At 26.5% G+C, this 22,104-nt stretch overlaps 3 protein-coding genes across 7 annotated transcripts; 2 read left to right on the forward strand and 1 right to left on the reverse strand.

Annotated features, from left to right (window-relative positions):
* The first annotated feature begins 4,635 nt into the window (after positions 1 to 4,635).
* On the forward strand, positions 4,636 to 8,342 carry LOC107169986 (Glutathione S transferase S1). 5 transcript variants are annotated; one of them, XM_089225404.1, is made up of 6 exons: positions 4,636 to 4,654; positions 5,672 to 5,819; positions 6,355 to 6,522; positions 6,590 to 6,732; positions 7,256 to 7,363; positions 8,202 to 8,342. In XM_089225404.1, the coding sequence occupies exons 2-6, from the start codon at positions 5,690 to 5,692 to the stop codon at positions 8,304 to 8,306; spliced, it is 654 nt and encodes a 217-aa protein (XP_089081530.1). In that variant the 5' UTR covers positions 4,636 to 4,654; positions 5,672 to 5,689; the 3' UTR covers positions 8,307 to 8,342. The 5 variants fall into 5 exon arrangements, with proteins under 5 accessions (XP_089081530.1, XP_089081531.1, XP_089081528.1 ...); XM_089225405.1 differs by lacking the exon at positions 4,636 to 4,654 and adding an exon at positions 5,304 to 5,493 and having other exon boundaries at positions 7,256 to 7,279; XM_089225402.1 differs by lacking the exon at positions 4,636 to 4,654 and adding an exon at positions 5,305 to 5,493.
* Positions 8,343 to 9,282: 940 nt separating this feature from the next.
* Positions 9,283 to 12,038, reverse strand: ND-B17.2 (NADH dehydrogenase (ubiquinone) B17.2 subunit). The gene is made up of 4 exons (XM_015519961.2): positions 11,815 to 12,038; positions 10,734 to 10,816; positions 10,553 to 10,668; positions 9,283 to 9,555 (listed from the first exon to the last, which is right to left on the reverse strand). Exons 1-4 carry the CDS (start codon positions 11,907 to 11,909, stop codon positions 9,424 to 9,426), a joined length of 426 nt encoding a protein of 141 aa, XP_015375447.1. The 5' UTR covers positions 11,910 to 12,038; the 3' UTR covers positions 9,283 to 9,423.
* Positions 12,039 to 13,351: 1,313 nt separating this feature from the next.
* LOC107169979 (DC-STAMP domain-containing protein 2) lies at positions 13,352 to 21,950 on the forward strand. The gene is made up of 15 exons (XM_089227137.1): positions 13,352 to 13,497; positions 13,573 to 13,718; positions 13,861 to 13,996; positions 15,125 to 15,275; positions 15,352 to 15,511; positions 15,816 to 15,937; positions 16,077 to 16,218; positions 16,291 to 16,504; positions 16,568 to 16,721; positions 18,069 to 18,237; positions 18,311 to 18,475; positions 18,984 to 19,230; positions 19,404 to 19,631; positions 19,709 to 19,881; positions 21,556 to 21,950. Exons 1-15 carry the CDS (start codon positions 13,352 to 13,354, stop codon positions 21,678 to 21,680), a joined length of 2,478 nt encoding a protein of 825 aa, XP_089083263.1. The 3' UTR covers positions 21,681 to 21,950.
* Positions 21,951 to 22,104: the final 154 nt, after the last annotated feature.

Raw genomic sequence — 22,104 nt, forward strand, 5'->3', positions numbered from 1 at the left:
GTTGTAAACTCCAATATAAAATACAATTTGTTCAAAATAATCAGAATAATTCATATGTAAAAAATATTTTAGATTTTTTAAATAAAGTAATAGGCCATCTAACATTTTTTACACATATACTCGTATTAATGTATTATATTATGACATCCTATACACACATATAGTATAATATAACGTATACCACTACATATATACATCACATGCCTTACATCTATACAATGTCATACATTTTCTTGTTTCTTTACAGTACAAAAATAATATAATACTATAAACTATGAAGTATGGTTCTTTTTTTTTACAAGCCTAATATATTATTTAATGACTTGAAGATGACCGTGTGAGTGTGAGCACTTATATCGCGCGTCCTATTTAAAGATCAAAATATGTTTTCATCATATATAAAGCCTGAGGGTGGGCGAGCGATTTACGCCATAATATCGCGTCTATGTTACTGCAGACGACTACTTCGTTGGTCGTCCAAGTTATTATTTTCACAATTTTAATTTCAAAAAGGCCACTCAATTCAGTAATAATACAAGGAAGACACCTTAGGGCACTGCCACTACCGTCACTATCGCGAAGTATAAATATAATAATAAAATGACGAAAACAGCACAGTTCTAAAAATCCCGTATGATAATCGTATGATACTTTGTTGGATGAAAGGCGTTGAGAGTTAATAACGATAATACTGAAATATTTCAACACGTACAAAGTTAAGACATTGGCGCGCGTGTTATTATACAATTATTATTCAGCGATAATAATATTAAGTGTACGCGATTTGTATTATTTTGAAATAATATTACAAGTTTATTCTCCTATGTAATATGTATAATACTGTGGAGACTACCTGGACCGAATTCGTTTAAGTTGAATTAAAAACTCAAACCCAAATATCATAATATATACCATTGTACATATCTATAAGGATAAAATAAGACCAGGTCAGTTCCACCAAAAAAATCCTTTAGCTAAATATCAGAAATGTTATCAATTATGAACAACCGATGATAATATTCGTTAGGATATTAATTTATAATTTTATATGTACAAATATAGCTTTTCTAAGCATAAATTTGATTACCTCAAAGTAACTCATCTTGATGATATTGGTGAATTTAATAAACTTATGAATTGTTATTTTTTATGGTCTTATTTGTTTTAAAGTTTTAAGAATTAGATATTGTTTTATTTATTATCATACCTTTATAAATAGTATAATACTATTATATCACATCAATATGTGAACTAGTGTTTATCTCCAAACTCTCCAGTATCATAATATAGTGTCTTTATAATATGATATTATTATAACTATTTTTTTTATTTATGGTACAGCTTCAACTGCTAAGGTTATTAATGCCAAGTCTAAATAATCCTAGAATAATAATTTTCAGTGTTACAGAAAAAAAATTGAAAATTGCGCACACATTTTGAAGGTTTTTTTTTAAATTGCTGCATGTAGTTTTGTCAATCGTGTACTTAGAAATGTGGTTAAACTAACAAAATTCTTTAAAAATTAGGTAAAAAATAATTAGTAAATTTTTTGACATTCTCAATAAATAAATAACATATCAACTTTTTAATTCTAAATCAGTATTTAATTTTGTTTTGTACAGATAATTAATGTTTGCCTTAAGGTAGATATCTAATTATAAGATATCTAGTAAACCTAATGTTTAATTTCATAATACCCGATAAAATATGATAACTATTAGTTTAAATTTCTGTTCCAATTTAAAATGGCATAGGAAATTAATTTGGACAACAAATTGATAAATTTATAAATAAACTACAAATAAGTAGAAAACTTAAATGAAAATTAAACTTGTTATTTATTATTAATAAATCCCAATAGACCTAATTAAGGTAAAAACATCAAAATCCATAAAAATGTGTATTTTTATGTCATAACAATCAACTTAAAAACAAAATTCAAATTTTAATGCACTGTGCAATGATATTGTGTGTTCTCGATTAGCGTTTACAGACTTTATAGTTTATACTTTGCATTTTATTGTTATATGTATCACCATTAAACATATCTTATCACATTAAATTTAGATGATCATGTTAGGAAAACACATAATATTAATAAAAAACATAAATACATTTGAATTTTCCATTAATTCCAATCCTTCTACCATATAGGTATATTATGGATTGAAGAATGTCTTACACTTTGGAGAAATGATTAAAATTTCCCTGTTTATTTTGTCAGTTTATGAATATGATTTAAAATTATTTTATTTGGATAAAACACATCGAGTTGTCTGCCATTGTAAAGTTATTTTCATGAAATATAATTATGAGTTATATGCAGTTGTTAAAGACATAGTGATACATCATGCTTTTTTATAAGTGTTTATAAAAAGGATCAAAATATCAATTAAATATGACGATAGATAGGTATCAACACAAATATATATTATAATTTTTTGATTTTTTTTTTTTTACAGGTATTTCATAACAATATTATAACCTCCAATATGTTCAGAGGTAAAAATAGGGCACTCAGCATATTGCTATATAAATAATATAATACATTATATTGTTATATACGATGTGCGTGGGATTAACCAAGACAATAGATTGCGGTGAGCAAAGTTCTTAAGAAACATAAATAATAGTTATTGCACACCGTTAAAGTACCTAATTTAAATTATTTTCAGTATATGCTATTAATTTTCGTTGTATTATTAATTTAAAAGATCTATTTAAGAAGTGAAATAATTATATAGATAGGTACCTGTACATTTTTTGTGAGTAGGTATTTAAAATAAGTTTATTGTATGGCGTATCTTATCGTACGAAAAACTAAGTGGTGAGTTCCTTATAGAGGTGGCCTTAGCGATGAGTAATTAACTACCGAAGACGATTACTTCTAGATGACTACCGCATACATAGGGTGTATGTAATAATAGCCAGATAAGCAACTTATGTTTGGTAATTGCTTGTGTATACGATGTAGGTTTTAGATAAGAACCCAAAAATTTATTTTTATTGGATAAAAATCTAAGCATAGCTTTTATTTATACCCAGTTTATCGCAATCTGTTATTGCTATCGCTTTCTTAACAATTATACTAGATCAATCTTCGGGAAACTTGAAACATATAGTATAATATTAATTATTGTCTAAAATCTGAATGATGCATATATTAAGTTTGGCGTTTCTAAAATGATGTGTTGCAGTAATAATAATAAAAAAAAAATGTTATAGTTAATTACTCATTTACACAATTTAAAGAATATGTCTTGACTGACTAAATTATGATGGCTAGAAACTTTAAATGTTCATGATCTTATTGTACACAATGCAAGGTCCACTGATAAATTATTTTAAAGATCATGATACACGGGGAAATAGAATAAATATTTTAAATTGTATGATATTTCGGATCATATTCTCATCATAATTATAATCAGTGGTCTAAAGAATCCCATAGGTAATAAATAAAAACGATTACCTGCTGCGTCATCTAGTGAAAAAGTAAGTGTTGGTCGCCGATGGTTTAACGATTACAAGAGGTACCTACACAAAACAATTCAAAATTTAGCAATAGATGTCACTGCCGTTAATGTTCTAACGCGTCTATCGAACACAAAAAAAGTGTATCACGGTCCATCACTAACTTTAATGTAAATACTAAGATTAAGAAACCATACTGTTATCTCTAACCCCTTAAAAAAAAAATGCTATTAAAATCTTAAATCTTGTAAAACATACCATAACTGTAACTTACTAATGGCCATGTAGCTGCCGAGTTTATTTGATCAATAAAAATAATAACTTTAATGCACTTAATACTTATGTAGTAATATACATGGTATATAAGACAGTGTATTATAATTCATATTTTATTAATATTTGTGAGAACCAGATTTACAATTTACAGTGGACATCACATCTAATCGATAAAATAGAGTTTCCAACATTGATACATTAGTTTAACTATAACATATAGAAGTGTATTTATTTAAAATTGTAATAAACCATATTACGCTAAAAGTATTAAAATCACCTAAAATCTTATTTTTCTTAGTTGTTCAAAAAATATAAGCCAATAATATAAAGAATTTAATCAATAATTGTATAATATTATATACAGGGTGATTTACCAAGCAGGCTCAACCCCTTTTTTTCTTGCATAATGAAGTTATTCAAAATCTGATTTTTGGAATCTGTAAATATACCTACTCAAATACCATATTTTCAGATTCTTGAGATTTTTTGTACCACTTAAGGAGTGTCCTGTAACGATACAAACATATGGTTTTTTTTAATGAAAACCCCAATTTTTAAAAAGGTCCATGGATTAGGATTATCAGATAAGTGGTATTTGGTGGATCAGATTGTAAAAATTACCTAAGTATCATAAATACTAGTTCCAATAGTACCTACGTGTATTTTATACTTTTGTAAAACGATTTTTAAGGACCTTTATCCTTAGTACGAACATTTTAATAACTAGGAAATCACTAGTTCGAAGCTGCTTGGTGAATCACTCTGTAGATAATAAATAAATAAATAAATAATGTAACACCGTAAACGGCATACCTTATAGAAATCGTCACGTCATAATCGTTATCATATTAAAATATTTTCTTTTTGTTCTTACTGTGAATTTGTGAATGATACTTTTGGGTAGGTAAGTAACTATCTACAGCGAAGGTTGTGGACTTATTATTATTATTTGATACCTATAGTTATTTACACAATTATTAAAGTTTTTTTTTCTTTTTTTAAATGTTTCAGCACATTAGGTGCTATTACAAGTAGGTACATTTACAATTACAATTTAATATTTACATTTATATTGATGATAATAATGATATTAGTTCACAGTTATAAATTTTATATTAATAGTATTGGTTATTTTTTTTTTTTCTAAGGGGAACCCGCGGCAACATAGGCCATTGGGTGCTTGTATTGGCTATTTTTCATCTTCTGATGAGAGCTCTCCATCAGTGTCTGATTTCCGTTGGGAGTATGTCTTGGGGCAATCGAGGTTAAAGTAATAGGGAGAGCTAAGTAAAAATAATACACAATCTTAAGCACGACATTCATAGAAAGGTATCATGAGAATTAGAATCTTAAATTACTAATTTTTGTAACCTAACCTCAATAAAGGCCTCTTATAGTATATCTCTCACGAAGCCAGTATATAGGCGTCTCCTGTCCAGTCTTAAAATAGATACCTATCTATATATGATGAATTAATTACACTCATCACTCATCAGCAAATTTTCGACTCAACATTCCCACTCCTATACTCGGCCTTGAATATGATAAACATTATAAGAATTCTTCGTAAATATCTGTCCGCGACCGGTCTAGTAATGCTGTTTACTTGTTAAGTTCCAGGTTTTAAACTTTTATTTGGTGTATGTCTGTCGTAAATTTAACAATTTAACAGTTTACAATTTGTTTTTTCCGTTAAGTTACCTACTTTTTTTATATTTTTTCAATATATTCTATTATTTGATTGTAAGTTTGTCAATTATAAACTCGTTAAAGTTTTTATAACACATCAAACATTCACATTAGGACACCTTGTAGCTCGTATAGTTAAAGGCGTTAAAGCTATATGAGACTTCATTGTATATCGTTTAATTTAATTAGTAAAACAACATTTCTAATTTAAAAAAAATTTGGTTTGTTATAGTTGAGTAAGGTATTAATTATGACTTACAAATTAACATACTTCAACTTCACTGCACTAGGCGAACCCATACGATTCCTGCTGTCTTATTTGGATATTGATTTCGAAGATAACCGTATCGAAATCGAAGAATGGCCATCAGTCAAACACAGTAAGTATTTTAAAATGTTATGAATCATATTCTCTATAGTTGAAATTAATTTAGTTTTAGGTATTCTTAAAGTTTTTGTTTGTATGATTGATGTAAATGTATCTGTATATTAGTCATATTTTTCAAAAGTGGGTACCTAAATCATTGAAAAATTAAACTTGAGTAATTAAAAATAAGCAAATATTTAAAACGTTAAATTACTAATTTTTACCAAAAAATATAATAATTAACTGAAAATGTTTAAATTTCTATAGTATGAAGAAAAATATTAACCCTGTAAAAACAATTTTTTTAAATTATATAGCCTATACATTAAAAAAAAAACAGCGAATGTGCTATTTTTATATTGAACAAAAAAATAAAATACAAGATATGTCCAAAAGTTTTTTTTTTTATTATTGTTTTATTGGTTAAGCATCAACTATATAGGTGATTAGTTTTAACAAAAGTATTGCATTTATACATTATTATTATATATTATTGTACAATTCAATTTGCAAAAAGTATTTTATAAACTATAAGTTGTGTTTTTTAGCCATGCCATATGGTACAGTTCCATTGTTGGCAATTGACGGTAAAGTATTGAATCAATCTTCAGCCATCTGTCGTTATTTAGCTAAAAAGGCTAATTTAGCTGGTAGCGATGATTGGGAATCCTTATTGATAGACATTGCTGTAGATAATTTTAAAGATTTTGGTTTATGTAAGTGAGATCTATAAGTAAAGTATATTGAATGAACCATTTAAAGTGCATATAATTATTTTTAAAGGCTTGAAATCTTATTGGTTTGATCCAAATGCAGAATCTAAAGCTGCTAAATATGTTACGCTGGTCAATGAAACTATACCATATTATATGGACAAGTTTGAGAACATTGTTGGTGAAAATAATGGATATCTCGTGAACGGAAAGGTATAAAATATGTATAGGTACCTTAATTTTTTAATTACCTATTTTACATTATATTATAGATGTAACATTTTAATTACTTAATTTTGCATTAATTTTGTAACAATACATTATTGAGACACGGGCACCGTATTATATTTTTACTAGGTACCTATAAAATAATTTTTTCAAAACACTTACTATACTTGACAGCTTTCTTCGATGTATAATATGACTTAATTATAGAAATTATGGAAATGTATAATTACATATGCCAATGTTAAGCAATATTATTATTATAATTATTTATCGACGCCTAAATGTAATAATAAACCTTAAAACCAATAATACCACAATTATTTATGTGGATATTTAAATGTGTAGGTATTAACTGTAAACTTGAATGTAAATAATTTAGATTTGTAATAAATTAATAACCCATTTTAATTCAAATAACGATACAACTATTGAATAATGTTATATTTTCATTATGTTGATTGAGTGTTATGTACCTGAATTGTACTTACCACAATATTTTTTTTTTCAGTTATCTTGGGCTGATATATTTTTTGTGAGTATTTTGGACCACTTGATATATAGAGTAAATATTGACATATTGAAAGATCGCCCAAACTTACAAGCTCTCAAAGAAAAGGTATTGGCAGTACCCAAGATTAAATCATGGATTGAAAAACGACCATTATCTTTTGACATTGCATAATCCCAGTATAATTATTGGATACAATTAATTTATCCATGTCATATCATACCTTAGATAAAATTAGTTTTATGTATTACATATTTCAGTAAATATTTAACAAATATAAATTTAAAAAAAAAATTTTGGTAGAATTATAATTATCTAGCTATTGACATAATATTATGTTAATTGTAAAATAATTTGTTGAAAATCGCAATCCTTGATGGACCCTATCAAGTCTTCGTAGACTCATACTCACTGTGTGACATGGCTGTTTTGATTTTGTACCACCACACATGTCATCAGTTAGACAATTTTTATTTATTTTGGTATAATTTATATGTATACAATAGGTACACACATACACATATATATACAGGTGTCTGATGATGATCATATGGAATAACTTTTGTTGCATTCAATATCGAACATTTTTTTTTCTATATAATTAATAGACACTAACGCTACATGTTTAGTATGATTTTTTAATTTTTAATTTTTAAAATCAAAAATCAAAAACTTAAAAATTGATAAAAATGTAATTTTATAATTAAAAAAATAGCCTATTTGCTGATTATAAGAACAATTTTGATGGTAAAAATATGTATCTAAGTCAAGTAGTTTATGTTTATTTTTTTTGTTTAAATTAATTTGGAACATAACTTTTTTTTAAATATGATTTTTGAGAATTTACTAATTTGAGTATATTTCTTAAACTATTTACTATCATAATAATTATAATAATATTAACAACTTTTGTCATAATTAATTAGCATAATATTTTTTTTTTCAGATCTTTTTGAGACACTCTGTATATACAGTATACACACACTTAAAGTACCACCCTGATAAATTTAGGGGGATGGTCCAAAATGTTGTGAACCCTCATCATACTTAAGTATTTATATAAATATATCTTTATTTATTTATTTTATGTTCTAATAGACTTGCTTTATTTTTATATAATTTTATAAACTTAAAAGTCTTGTAAGAAATTATATAACAGATTTGAATTCTGAAAAAAAATATTACGACTTTCAGTGATAACAGCAAAATATTAACTTATTAGACACAGTTTTCATTTTCAGCATATTAATTTTCAGAATTGTGGTTATGAAGTTCAGATTTAATACAAACTGATTTTAGGGAGTTTTAAAATAGGAAATTTTATACTTTTTTATAGTGATTGTTTAAATGTGTGACTGAAGTAGTTAAAAAGAAATTAAGAGGTGCTGCCTGTTTGAGTGTACTTAACACTCAAATGTCAACAAAGTGTTACATGAATATTAGTTACCTATTTTGATTGTTTAAAAGAATCAATCTTTTGAAAATGATGTCGCTAAATTTTTTTGACGAAGATAATTTTCTTATGCACATTTTTTGAAAAGTAAGTATTTTCCAATGAAAAGATGTATTTAAAAGTTTGATCCGATAAGTCAATAACTATAATAGTGGCTAAAATTGGTATAAGGTCTATTTTGGTATAAAATAGAGTAAGAATCAAGTATTCAAATCCTTTGAAATGCACTAGAGATTCAAAAAGTAATCGAGCATAGTCTTGTATAAAATATTATGTCTAATGCAGTTAATTTCTATCAAAGACAATATAAATGTCAAATGAAATGAGAAATTGTTTCAAATGAAACTCTATTTTCCCAAAACTATGGAACGGGACAAAAACAAATTGTGTTACATTTCTACAAATTGCTTTTTGAATGTTTTTTGTAAATTACATGAAAAAAAAATTACGGTACTCTTAAATGTATAACTAACATTTATGCCGTATAGAATATTTGTAAACAAATAAATAATAAAGGTACAATAAGCTAATTTAAAATTAAAAAGATGTAGTATGAGCAAAAAATAAAAAAAGGTAATATCTATTGTATTTTATTAACTAAATAAAAATTGATGGTATATTTATTTGAAATTCAATATTTGTTAAACTAATTTAATAATGAAATTCATAAAAATTTGTTTTTAATAAGTATTTACACTAAATAGCGCCACATAATTTAATTTTTATTTGGTGGTACCCAAGCTTGGATTTTTGGTGGCATTGTACTGTATGGTACATATTGGCGATTGGTACCAGTTTCGTTTTCTGTATGTTTGGCCATCCACTTGTACTTCGGCCTGCTTGGATCCTGAAAGAAACATTAATTAAAAATAACTATTCATAAAGAACAAAATGCAAACTTTCTTCTTTCACTTGTAAATTTTTAAAAGCTCTCATATTTTACTCATAATAAAATTCCTTTTCATAACTTCTGCTCAACCAATTACTCGATCAATGAAACTAACAAATGAAGATCCCACTTCTGATTAATATTTTTAGCTCATTTGTGTTGTTATTATATTGTTATATTGTTAAGCTGTATGTTATATTATGTACCCTATTTACTTAGGTGTAAGATTACAAAGCCATTTTGTATAGATAAATAAATAAACATTTTAGTTTTAAATACATTTTGTTACACATTTTTATATAAAAGGATAAACTGGATAGTATTAAAAGTTATTGCAAACGTAGTTAATAGGTAGTTGGAAAAAGGGAGAAAAATAGGAAAATCAAAAACGTTTAACTGACATTGATATTATCAATTTTTTTAATATTTGTCTCTATATAAAATAATATTGTTTAAGGTTAATTTATACCTAGCTTTAAAAAATTATGCAAATGTAATTCCTCTCATTTAGCTTAATAACATTGAGGTAATTAAGTTTTAATTTAAGGTATTTGATATTTTATTCTAACCCTAGAACTTTTTTCCTTATCATCTGAACCGTGATAGACTAATCACCAATCTCATTAATATGTTCAGTAACATATAGTTTAAAATATTATTAAAACAATGGTTATAATTACTATTTTTAAATATTGTGTCATATATTTATATTAATTATGTTTTTATTTTTAAATTGTTATACATAAAATAAACAAAATATTTGTTTTCAGGTATAATATTTTGTAATTAAGTAATAATTTATTGGTTTGTTTATTATTTAGGATCAAACAAGTTTATATTATATGACAGTAAAAAATTGTATTTTTATAAACATACATTTTATGACAAATTAGGTAAGTCATTTTAATTCGAAGCAGTTAATATTTACTTTTTTCTATTAATTAATTATAATTACATTATATGGAAGAAGGTCCGTTTTGTAATGGATCCAACCATACCATTCAGCAGGAATTTGACTTGCATCATAATCCAAATAAACTTGGTCATTGTATTCTACCCAACGATTACGTCCTAAAATAATGACAATTGAATTAGACAAAATGAAAAGTTTTTATCATTAAATGATGGATTATTACCATAAAAATACATATTGTTTTCATAATAACGATTGCCCATTTCATCGGTACCAACTAAGGTACCAATTTTCAATTCATCTTGCCTATAAAAAAAAGTTAAAAATGATAACTATTAAAAAATTAATTACTAAAAAAATTTAAAAGTAGTGCAGCATAAATAATATTATACATTAAAAAATGTACAAAAAAGTATTTTTTATTTCAAACCCATAAATTAAAGTGTTTTTCTAACTTAATAATATTACAATTTAATAGTATTTATATGTACAAATTATAAGTTTTCCAAAAAAACAAATAAATAAACAAAACTATTTATTTAGTCATAAAGGGCATCCATTATTATAACTTATAAGATGCATAATACATGCATAAATGGTCTACAGTCGTCAGCGATAGTACATAAATCATTTTAACAAACCCTAAAATATAATTAAATGTAATATAGAACTATGTTGGCACGATAGATTAATAACAATAAGTAGTAAAAGAGATCAGCTTAAATACTTCCAAAACATATTATTATAATGCAAATAGTATAAATATGATTAGTACCACCATATTTTTAATAACAAAAATAAAACCTAATAGTAAGTAATTTATGAAAATAACCAAGTATATGAATGTTAAATGTTAATGAATTAGTTTTTGTTTGATTTGTATTAGCTATAATCAATAATGACACTAATCAAAATACTGGATAGTATTTAATATCAGTTGGTTTTTTTTAAATATTTCAAATGTGAGTAGGTAGTATTCATGATGAAAATGCAGTATGTGTACAATAAAAAAGATACTCATCCATTACAATTTACATTTTATAACACCAATTATCATTTAACATTGTCTATACTATTGACTATGATATCACTGTCTTATAGGCTATAACATTTATATACACACTTACACATTGCTCGACAATTGTATTTCATAGTAATACAACAAAATTAATTCATTTACTTCTAAGCTAACACTGATAAATTATTAAATTTTAACTCAATAACATTATAGTAGAGTAAGATTTGTTTTGAGGCAATGGAAACTAAACAGAAAAAACAAATTATTTTAAAGTAAAAAAACTCACCTGAATAATTTTTTTAAGGCGTTTAAAGGTCCTCCATTGGCTTTGATGATGTTAAAGCCCGTAACAAATTTATTAAAAGGAAAAATTTTGTTCATTTTGACAGAAATCCAACCAGAAAATGTTTTCAATTATTATCGAGTCAAAACGTATTCAAAAGTATTCAGTATTGTACTATTTGTACTATTGTCGATGGAATTGAGTCAATTGACTTTAAAAACTATTATCACTCGAGATTGTTATCAATGTCAAGCAATCAGATGTTATTATTTTGTACTTTTTAAATCATAACTTAAGAAGGTATAATATTTCGTTTTTCGTAAGTTAGTATAAATAAATTTAAAAAATCACTTCAACTATATTACAATAACGATTATCATTTATTATGATATACTTTATTAATTAATTAATTTTTATTTATTACCTATCTATTTTTTATCTTTTGTGTATGTAGCTTCAACAGTTTCTCATAGATGGCGTAGTATGCAAATCATTGGATGATTATTTTTGTATTTGAAATTTATTCAGAGACCACCTATTCACTACCCACCATCATTGGTATCTTTTGGTTTGTTGGATTCAAAATTTCAAACAGTTGTGCTTGTGAAATAATTATTAAAAAAGGATTAGGTTCAATTTTTAATTTTCTAACCCTCCTATTGGCCGTGTTTTGGAATACATTTTATATTATAAAAGACAAAGTACAAACCATGATATTTCTAAAAAACGGTATTGAATACAACGTATTATCTTTAGTAACAATGACCTAGTACAGCGGTTTTCAAACTTTTTTGTTCGCGGAGTCCTTATATTGCTAAAAAAAATTACGGAGCCCCAAAAATCAGAAATGTCTATATGAGACAAAAAAAAATTCATAAAAAATGATGTCAATTGTAAATGATTGGCTTTTTATTTTTATTTTCTGTAAAATACGAATATATACAAATTATTTAATTAATATTAATAATTTAAATTTAATTAATACATATGTATTATCAGGAAGCCACGGAGCCCCTAGACTACTCTCGCGGAGCCCTAGGGCTCCGCGGAGCACAGTTTGAAAACCGCTGACCTAGTATAAGCAAAGCATAAACGTTACGTTTATTATGGTATCGAATACCGATATAGATTTAGCCCCCTCCCCCATTCGGAAATCCTGGGTACGCGACAGGAAGGGGGAGTTTTTTTGTTACCTAGGGCGCAAGCTTCCTAAATACGTCTCTGAGTATATACAATTGTTGGTAAAAAAGTTATTTTATACTAGGTACATAATATTATAATGTGTTGCTATGCAAATTATTTTACCTGCAGTTTCCAAATGTGTATTTATTGCTATTAACAATAATTTGCAAATATTATTAATATAATTTGTATTTTCTCGCTATTTCAGTAGTTATATTATTCTACTAGTTGGTAATTTAGTAGTTATCATAAGTTGTTTTTTTTGGTGAGTCTAAATAATTGTCTGTTATGCTTTGTTTTCTGTTAATCTATGTTGAAAAGTTATACAAACTGATAAAAAATATAAAAATTAGTTATGATGTTTTTTTTTCGTGTTTTTCGTACTTTATTGTTAAAAATTATATTCAAAAGTTATTTAAGACGAAAAATCTATGCATTGGAAAAACTAAAAGGAAACACACCAAAATATTCAATTTTTGATCGATTCATCGACGTTTTGCTTAAGTAATTTTTGTCATTGTTTTTACTTTGATAAAACCGAGTAACTGACACTGAATAACTTGTTACTCACTTGTTCAGTTTATTATGGTGTATTTGGGTGGAAAAATGGTTTGGTGTAAATAAAAAAAACAAGAGAATGATAAAATGGGCAAAAATTAAGAAAATCATAGAAACTAACGGAACGTTTGCCAATTTCCTATTGAAATCTGTACTAGGATTTATGAGTAAATAATTTTGCTATACCTATGACTATAAATAGTCTATTAATATAATTTATAATTTACAATATTACAATTTATTTTATACGATTTTTAACTTACCTTGTCATGTCTGAATACAATTCGTACATATATTACTCGAATTCAGGTGGCATCGTATTGACTATGGGAATGTTCATGTTTCTGTTACTGCAACTAAATTATTCTTACACCAAGGCAACAGTTATAAGTTCGGCAATTGGGGGCGTTCTAACATTAGGATTGGCCTTTTCTCCAATTTGCAGGTGAGTTTAGAACGTCTAATATAGGTACATTAGAATTTAAGTACCTACCTATATGGCTATATATTTAACTAACATAAATATAAGTTTAAGATAGGCTTAATTTAATAACATATATTTTACACTTCAGCATCGATAATATGTTGTATCTCTTGTACCTATAAGATATTGCATGAATGTATAATAACCATGTAGCTAGGTGTGAGGTTTTTGGTTGGGAAGACACTGAAAAAAAAATGGCACTAATAGGTACTCCTAGGCCCCTCCCCCCTCCCCAACAAAAAAAATTTTGTTTTGTTCTTGAGCTCGGCAACTATATGGCCATTATCTATACCAGTGGTTTTCAAATTGGGTGCCGCAGCACTATAACCGATTGCATTGAATTGCGATATAAGAAAATAAATGCTTCCAATAATAATATCTATAAAAGCAATGACTATTCTTTTGCCGTTCTCAACCTCATATCTTTGTGAACAAGGATTTTCAGCACTTACGAATATAAAAAATTGAAAACGATAAAAATTAAATTCAGTGGAGGTAAAAATGCGGGCAAGTCTGCTAATTATTCGTCCAAGAATTAAAAATATTTGTTAGCCCATCAATTACACATTTCTAATTAAATGTATATAAAATTTTTTGGAAACGTTTTGAAGTGTACAGTGTTCCATGTATATTAAAAGTTTGAAAACCACTGATCTATACGGTAAGAAATAAATGTTCAAAAACTAATAACAAAATGAAATTATATTTATATGCTTTAAAATGTAAAATGCATTATAATTTAAGATAGCACAGCGTGACAATGGGACGGCGACGTCGATAATAAATATTGAGGCTAAGGTAATTACAAATGGCGAAACGTGTCTTATAGCCTACATGGTAAGCTCCACTCAAATTAGTATATCTCCTGTACCTGCGCGTCTATATTTACGATATAAAACAAAATAATTATTATTTATTTGTCCCATGTTCTAATTTTTAAACTTTGTCTCCTATGACGCTTCGCCACTGATAATAACTAATTAACTGATAACTTAAAGTGGGATTAACAATCAAAATTACCTACCTATCATAACCCTATAGATTAAATAAAAAATAAAAATATATACTTTTATATTTTCATTGATTTAGATGTATTTTCATGATGGTCTTGCCACAATTATTTTCGGATAAGGGTCGACACGCTCTACTTATGTATGCGTTTATTTTATCGTTTTCTGGACCTTCCAAGACTACATTACACAATACTGGAGTCTTATCGGAATCGCTCACATGCTTGCAGGTGTGAATATAGCTAGTATAACAATAATTCATATCAATAACAGTATATATTAATGCATGCAAATGGATCATTTCAGGATGAAATAAAATCGGCCATACGACAAATAGTTGAAATAATAAAAAAACCACTATTGGCCATCCGATCTTCTATAACACGCGTAAAGGCAGACCTAGCAGTAATAATAAATAAAATGAAAAAAGGAATGTTGGCCGTCAAGAATACTGTGATGGAGTTAGGTGAGGGTGTTTTATTAATTTGGCTATCATGAGTCGAAGGTACACACAATAATAATATGATCGTAACGATATCATATAAAATGCTCGTATCTGTTTCAAAAATTGCTTTTTTGTGAAATTTTTGAGTCATACTAAATAGTAACCTAACTAAACTTGTTGATCTTTTTAAAATTAGTTACCTTCCGGAGCTAGTTTAATTAAATATTTAATATTTAAAGCCGTAATCTAACGATCAGGTGACAAAAATACATAATATATTATATATTATATACTATTATATGTATGTCTTAACCTATATACATAGTACGAACAATTAAGTCAGCTTACGAATGGTTGTACAGCGTAATGAACATTTGTAACAAAAAAGTCGGTACGCCATATCAGAGATGTACGAAAATGTTCGACAATGCTTTAGAGGAGTGTAAAGTAAATATAAATAGGCATTGATTATATAAATAATATTTCAATTATAATATTAAAGGTAATACATATTTTAGTGATGTAGAAATAATTATTTGTATGACTACTGCAACAATGAAAAATAACTAACACAGGTTTTACATAGGTGACGGTATCGCCTACTTTCGATTTTATGTGTTCGATATCTTATGTGATTTCAAATGTATGCTACACGGTTAAGTTTTTGGATAGCCTTTGTGAATTTTTCGAATTCATAAACGAATCTATTTTTGGGGCCATTCAAAACAGTGAGTTTTGGAAAACTTTATGAACACCTATAGGTACTTCATATTAGCCAATTCAAATTTGACGGTTTTCAGGTTTAAAGAATTACGTTCGGCACATGAAAAACATGTTTTACGTATCCATCGAGTTCAAACATTCGTTTGCATTTGAGTCAACACCGAGCAAATTGAGTAGTGACATTATTCGCGGTATTATTACCGAAATTAAGTACAAGATCGAAAATGTCGTACTGTTGTTTGACTGGGCTGGATCAATTTTTTCGTTCTTCTTTTTGTACGTGTTTGTAAAGTGAGTATTTTTGTAATCGGTGGTTCCTTAAAACATATCCCACTTATAATGTTATGGTTGCAGAGTGTTAAGATACAGACAGAGGTATTTAACGGTTGATTCGTTTGATAACAAATATTTGACAAAGGAGTTATATGAGCTAGATGAACGGAAACAGATCCTTGATCGACCGACCATAATGCCGTTGACTAGAATAGAAAAAAATAAATTCATAGAGGTAACTTTCTATATAGGTGCACAGGGTTTAATAAAAATTGTAGAAAAATTTAATTTATATTATCTTTATAATATTTTCTGTTAAAAATGTTTTTGTAGGTATATATAATTTATTAATAATCAGTTATCATAACCGTTATAGTAAAAAAAAAGGTATACAATATTGAATAGGTATATTAAATGTCACAAAGTTAATTAATTATACATAGCCAGTTCTTTCTGTAACACTCTAAAAATATGAATAATATTATAATATTGAATTAGATATTTTTGGCTTTTCGCATTAGAATTTCAAACACATAAATTATTAATTAGTATATATTATATATGTATAATTTATATATAGTACACACATATATTTTCATAAGTTATAATGTCAATGTGAAACACATAATGTATTACATGCATTTAATAGTGTACAACACAACTCATTCAACAATCAACTTACTATACTAAACTATATTTATATATTATATACAATTAAATATTTAATTATACTTCTATATAATATACAGAGTGATTTATTTATCAAACAACACTCATTATTTAAAAAAGTATTGACTTTTTTCAAAATATTTTTTAAAATAGTTTCAAGTTATTAAAAAAACCAACGTTTTTATTAAAAATTTATATTTTTAAATATTTTTTATCCTCATAATTTTTTAAGTTTTTTACTTTTTTGAATGGCAAGATAGAGTTTTAATTTCATATTCCAAAGCAGAATATTTTTTCAAGTATTTTGATTCATAAAAATTTCAAAATTCAAAAAGAATTTAGGACGAGTAGGTAATTTATGAGTTATAAGTATTTAAAGTTTGGACAAGCGGAGAAGTGGACAAACATTTTGCGGTGTAACCCCGTACAAAAAAATAAAAACTTAAAAAATGATAAGGATAAAAAATATTTAAAAATATAATTTTTTAATAAAAACGTTGGTTTTTTAATAACTTGAAACTATGTAAAAAAATATTTTAAATAAAGTTAATACTTTTTTAAATAATGAGTGTTGTTTGATAAATCAATCACCCTGTAGTATAGGTATATAGTATATATAATAATTTATTGTATTCTTATTTAAAATATGAATTACGATTGAAAGCTGATTCGTAACATGTAAGGTATTTAACTACTCATTAAATTTTTGATTACACATACATTTTGATTTTGTATTTATTTCATGATGTCTATTTTACAAACTCTTTTAGTTGTCTTCAATATTAATATAATATATATATGAAAAAAACTTACAAATGCCATGTTTGACAAATTAATATTTGTATTTGTATACATTTTTTGAACTATATAAGTAATTCAATAAAATATATTTGTTTTCAACGTTATAAATTAGCGAACATCTATTAATTTAATACCGAGAGAAAAAAAAGCGTTGTTCCGGTCATTGGCTATACTATTATTAGCGACATTTAAGATACTCATACAAATGGCGGTGGATTATAGTCTTTATTGGATATTGATCACTGTCAGAAAATATGGAAGACTGTCATCACAACTCGACCGTAAAAACAATAAGACTGTTGTATAAACTGCAAGTTATTAATCTATCATATATTTATCATATAAATATCGTAGCACCAAGAATGGTAGATGTAAACATCGACGGCGATGGAATCTTAGCAGACCTTTATAAAACTATAATACAAACGTTTAAGCCGGTGGCAAAGGAAATGAACATGGACACAATGAGTTGCTTGCCAAATCCGTGGCCACCAAACTACGATTGCTATCAGCGGATAAGTAATACTTATAAAAATTATTAATATATTAAACATGAAAGTCGATATCATTATTGTCAGTAGTATAATCGACTAAGAGTGATAGAATAGATAAAAACAAATATCACTTGTCTGCTATATATTATAATATTATGATATTATTATTATGAAGGTGCTTAGGTTCCAAGCGTCAAAAAGTTGAAATTACAATACAAAAAATAATTTAAAAAAATATCCCAAATTACTAAAAAAGTACACGTTTTCAAAAAATTCTTAATTCTTATTATTTTTATAGTTTGATATTATTACTTAAGTATATCCCTATTAGAATGAATAACAGTAACATACCAGTTTAATTATAACCATCATCCTAATAAACGATATTATTTAATTTTTTTGTTCATCATGCCTTCATTTGAGTACAAACATTAAAATAATATACATTTATAATACATCATGGACTCTATATATAATAACGTAGAGTTCCATAATTGGCAATCGTATTGAATTATTTATTTTTGTTTTCGTAGTTTTAGTGTTAAGTTTGACGTGGTTTCTGGCTATTATGCAACCGTATGGTTTGCGGTTTCGGTCTTACGTTATGGGATACTATCATCCAGATATAGCTAGCACAAGAGCAGTGTGGCTGCATAACCATATAATACGCCGGAGAATTAGTTTTGTCAAATTTGCAAGACGATTTCTGCGCAGGAAGTTCGGCTTAAGTGGCGGAGAAGGTGCTATAGATACATCCTTCTTGGATTTTATCTATTCTAAGTCAGTGCTTGCAAATAAAAATTCTTGAGTATAAATTCAAAAATATTATTTAACTAATATATTTAATAATGTGCATTTCATATAAATCCTCAAATAATAAAGAGTTTTTATAATTGATAGGTATAATATTTTCTATATGGTATTAAATTATTTAATGGTAGATATTATTAAAGGTATCCGTTCTTTGATCGCATATGGAGTCGTAAAAAGCAGACAGTATGCCTACTATGTGGTTACAAAGCAAATAGTAGAGACTTCAAATCGGGTGAAATGGTATTGTGTGCCAATAACAACTGTAAAGGCGTGTATTGTTCAAAATGTTTCACAGATATTGATAACATATGCACTTTGTGCAGTAATCCTATCCATTATGGAGATATAACAGACATTAGTGAAGAAAAGTATGCGTTTTAATATTTAACTCATAATCTCTTCTCTTAACACCATTGTAAATAGTAAATAAATGGGCTTCCTACAGAGACAGTTCTTCGGATGAAACTGAGATGAACGTTGTAAAATTATCAGAGCACAAAATACCAGCGAAGAAGATTGGGAAACGAAAACGTACGGTAACGTGGGCCAAAACAAAAATATCTTCAGTTTTTAGTAAAGATAGCTCATCTGGTGAGGAAGGCGATATCAGCGATGAGAGTTAGTATAACAATATCCAAATCTCAAAAAGTTTATAAGCAAACAATTTTTTTTTGAAGCGCACTTTTAGCCAATTCAAAATTAACAAGTTCGTTAGAAAATGCTAACTTATAAGTTTTTTTTTTTTTTAAACTAACAATCTTTTATTTTCGAGTGCTTATTTTAAGTATTGTAGTAAGTATAATAAGTATGTTTGTATATGTATAATATTAATATATAGATTAAGTTACAACTACCTATCGGTAGTTATTAATTTCTTATATAATTATACAATAATACGAGCATTTTAACTTATGTAGTGTTAAAAAAAATTAGGTTACCATTGTTAATCTTAAATCATCAATGAGTAGTTACAAATGTTGGCCAAGTACACCAGTCGTGCACTTTATAAAACGATATTCATTCGTAATAAAAACAAAAACTAGTAACTATATAATAACAAAAATTGTTTGGAAATTAAATAAATCTATAATATATTATCATCACCTTTTATAATCCTATATTCCTATATTGCTATTGGAAAATATGAAAAATGAAATTTTAGTTAATTTAAAATTATTTTAGATTCAGAGCTGAGCGAGGAATGTAAGTATTGGTTTTACAATGATGTTGTTTTTTTATTTTTTTATTCTTTTATTCTGTAAACACTTTTTCTCCCTCTAATCTTGATCAAAAGTATCAAGTGTAGCATTTTTTCTGAGGTAATGTTCTTGAGCTGGGACTTTAGAGAGGTCGTTTTAATTTTAATTTTTAATTTTAATCATTTTTCAATTTTCGAAACGGTACTCAAAATAAAAGCGGTTAAAGAAGAAAAAACGTACGATTTCACGATTTTATAATATTAATAATTACGGATGATGTTTTCTACTTGAAATATTGATTCTAATGAAAGATGACAAGAGATTTTTTTTGTTATATTTCGGAATTTGTTCCTTATGATTTAAAGTTCGGAAAATTTTAGCCATTTTTGAGCTATTTATAGACATTTTAATTTTGGGAGTTTTTTTGTTTAAATTCAGTTAATAATATTAAAATTTACAATAATAATTCATAAAAATTTAAAATTTGGGTTGTTTACTTATACTATCCTTACCTAGACATGGTAAAATTTTTAAAATATTTGAGCGACTTTTTAAATCTAAGATTTGAAATTTTTTAATAATCTATAATATTATATTCTAGACAGATAAACCGTCTCCCCTTAGAATCGTTTTTCGTATACAATGATATAAGATCATTGGATTCAAATTTAATTTCATCCATTACAGTAACCCACTTGTAACCTACTGTATACCAGAGTGGCATGCACGACTTACCCGCTTTATTTTAATTCTTCTTTAACGTAGTATAAAAAAAAAAGAATAATCAAATTTGAAGTGTTATTATAGTAGATGGCTTCTTTCCCCAAATTGGTAATTCATGTATGTTTTCTCTCTTAAGTTTTAATGCACATTTACTTATTCTATGTAATATAGATTGTATTTTTTCTTATAAAAAAAAAAAAAATATGTCAAAAATATAAGTTACAAAATATGATAATTTATTTATTTTCGTATATATTGACCTAGTGTAAGTGCTAAATTGAATTGGTTTTGAATATTATATTGGCTGGGAGAATACAGATAGCAAATTACTTATTAATTTTTTATAATTTTTTATAATTTTAATGTATAGGATCAAGCGTATGTACAAACAGTACATGTAGCTCTGTGTCGAACTCCTATGAACATGATCCTAACTATGTGAACGCGGATTTGAAGTACAGGACGTTAATAGTAGAGAGTCAAGATGGTATCTGAACGAATTTTTCGACTCAATTATTATAGTTATATGAATACAATTTTTTTTGAAGATCAGCGTTCTTAATTTATTAAATTAAGTATGAAATGAATGAAATGTGTATAATATATTATAAAATGTTCGTCTGCAGAGTTGATACCATGTATTATATAGAAGCATCAAGTATTACTTACATTAAAAGCACAACTTTTATAAAATCTTTGCAGCCAATGACTTTAGATTTCGAAGAATTAATTAATAAATATATTATATTTGTGTCCACATTATTGTTAATTGCATAAATCGCATAATATTGTATAACAGTATTAAAATAAATTAACTAGGTAATTATTATATTCTGCATGTTAACCGTGTGCCTGCCTAACCTACTTATAATACCATGTTATTATGTATAGGGAAAATTTTATGTCAGTTATATATACA

The sequence above is a fragment of the Diuraphis noxia genome, unplaced genomic scaffold (genome assembly GCF_037042655.1).
Source record: "Diuraphis noxia isolate RWA-SAM2 unplaced genomic scaffold, SU_Dnox_SAM2 contig0004, whole genome shotgun sequence".
Lineage (NCBI taxonomy): Eukaryota > Metazoa > Arthropoda > Insecta > Hemiptera > Aphididae > Diuraphis > Diuraphis noxia.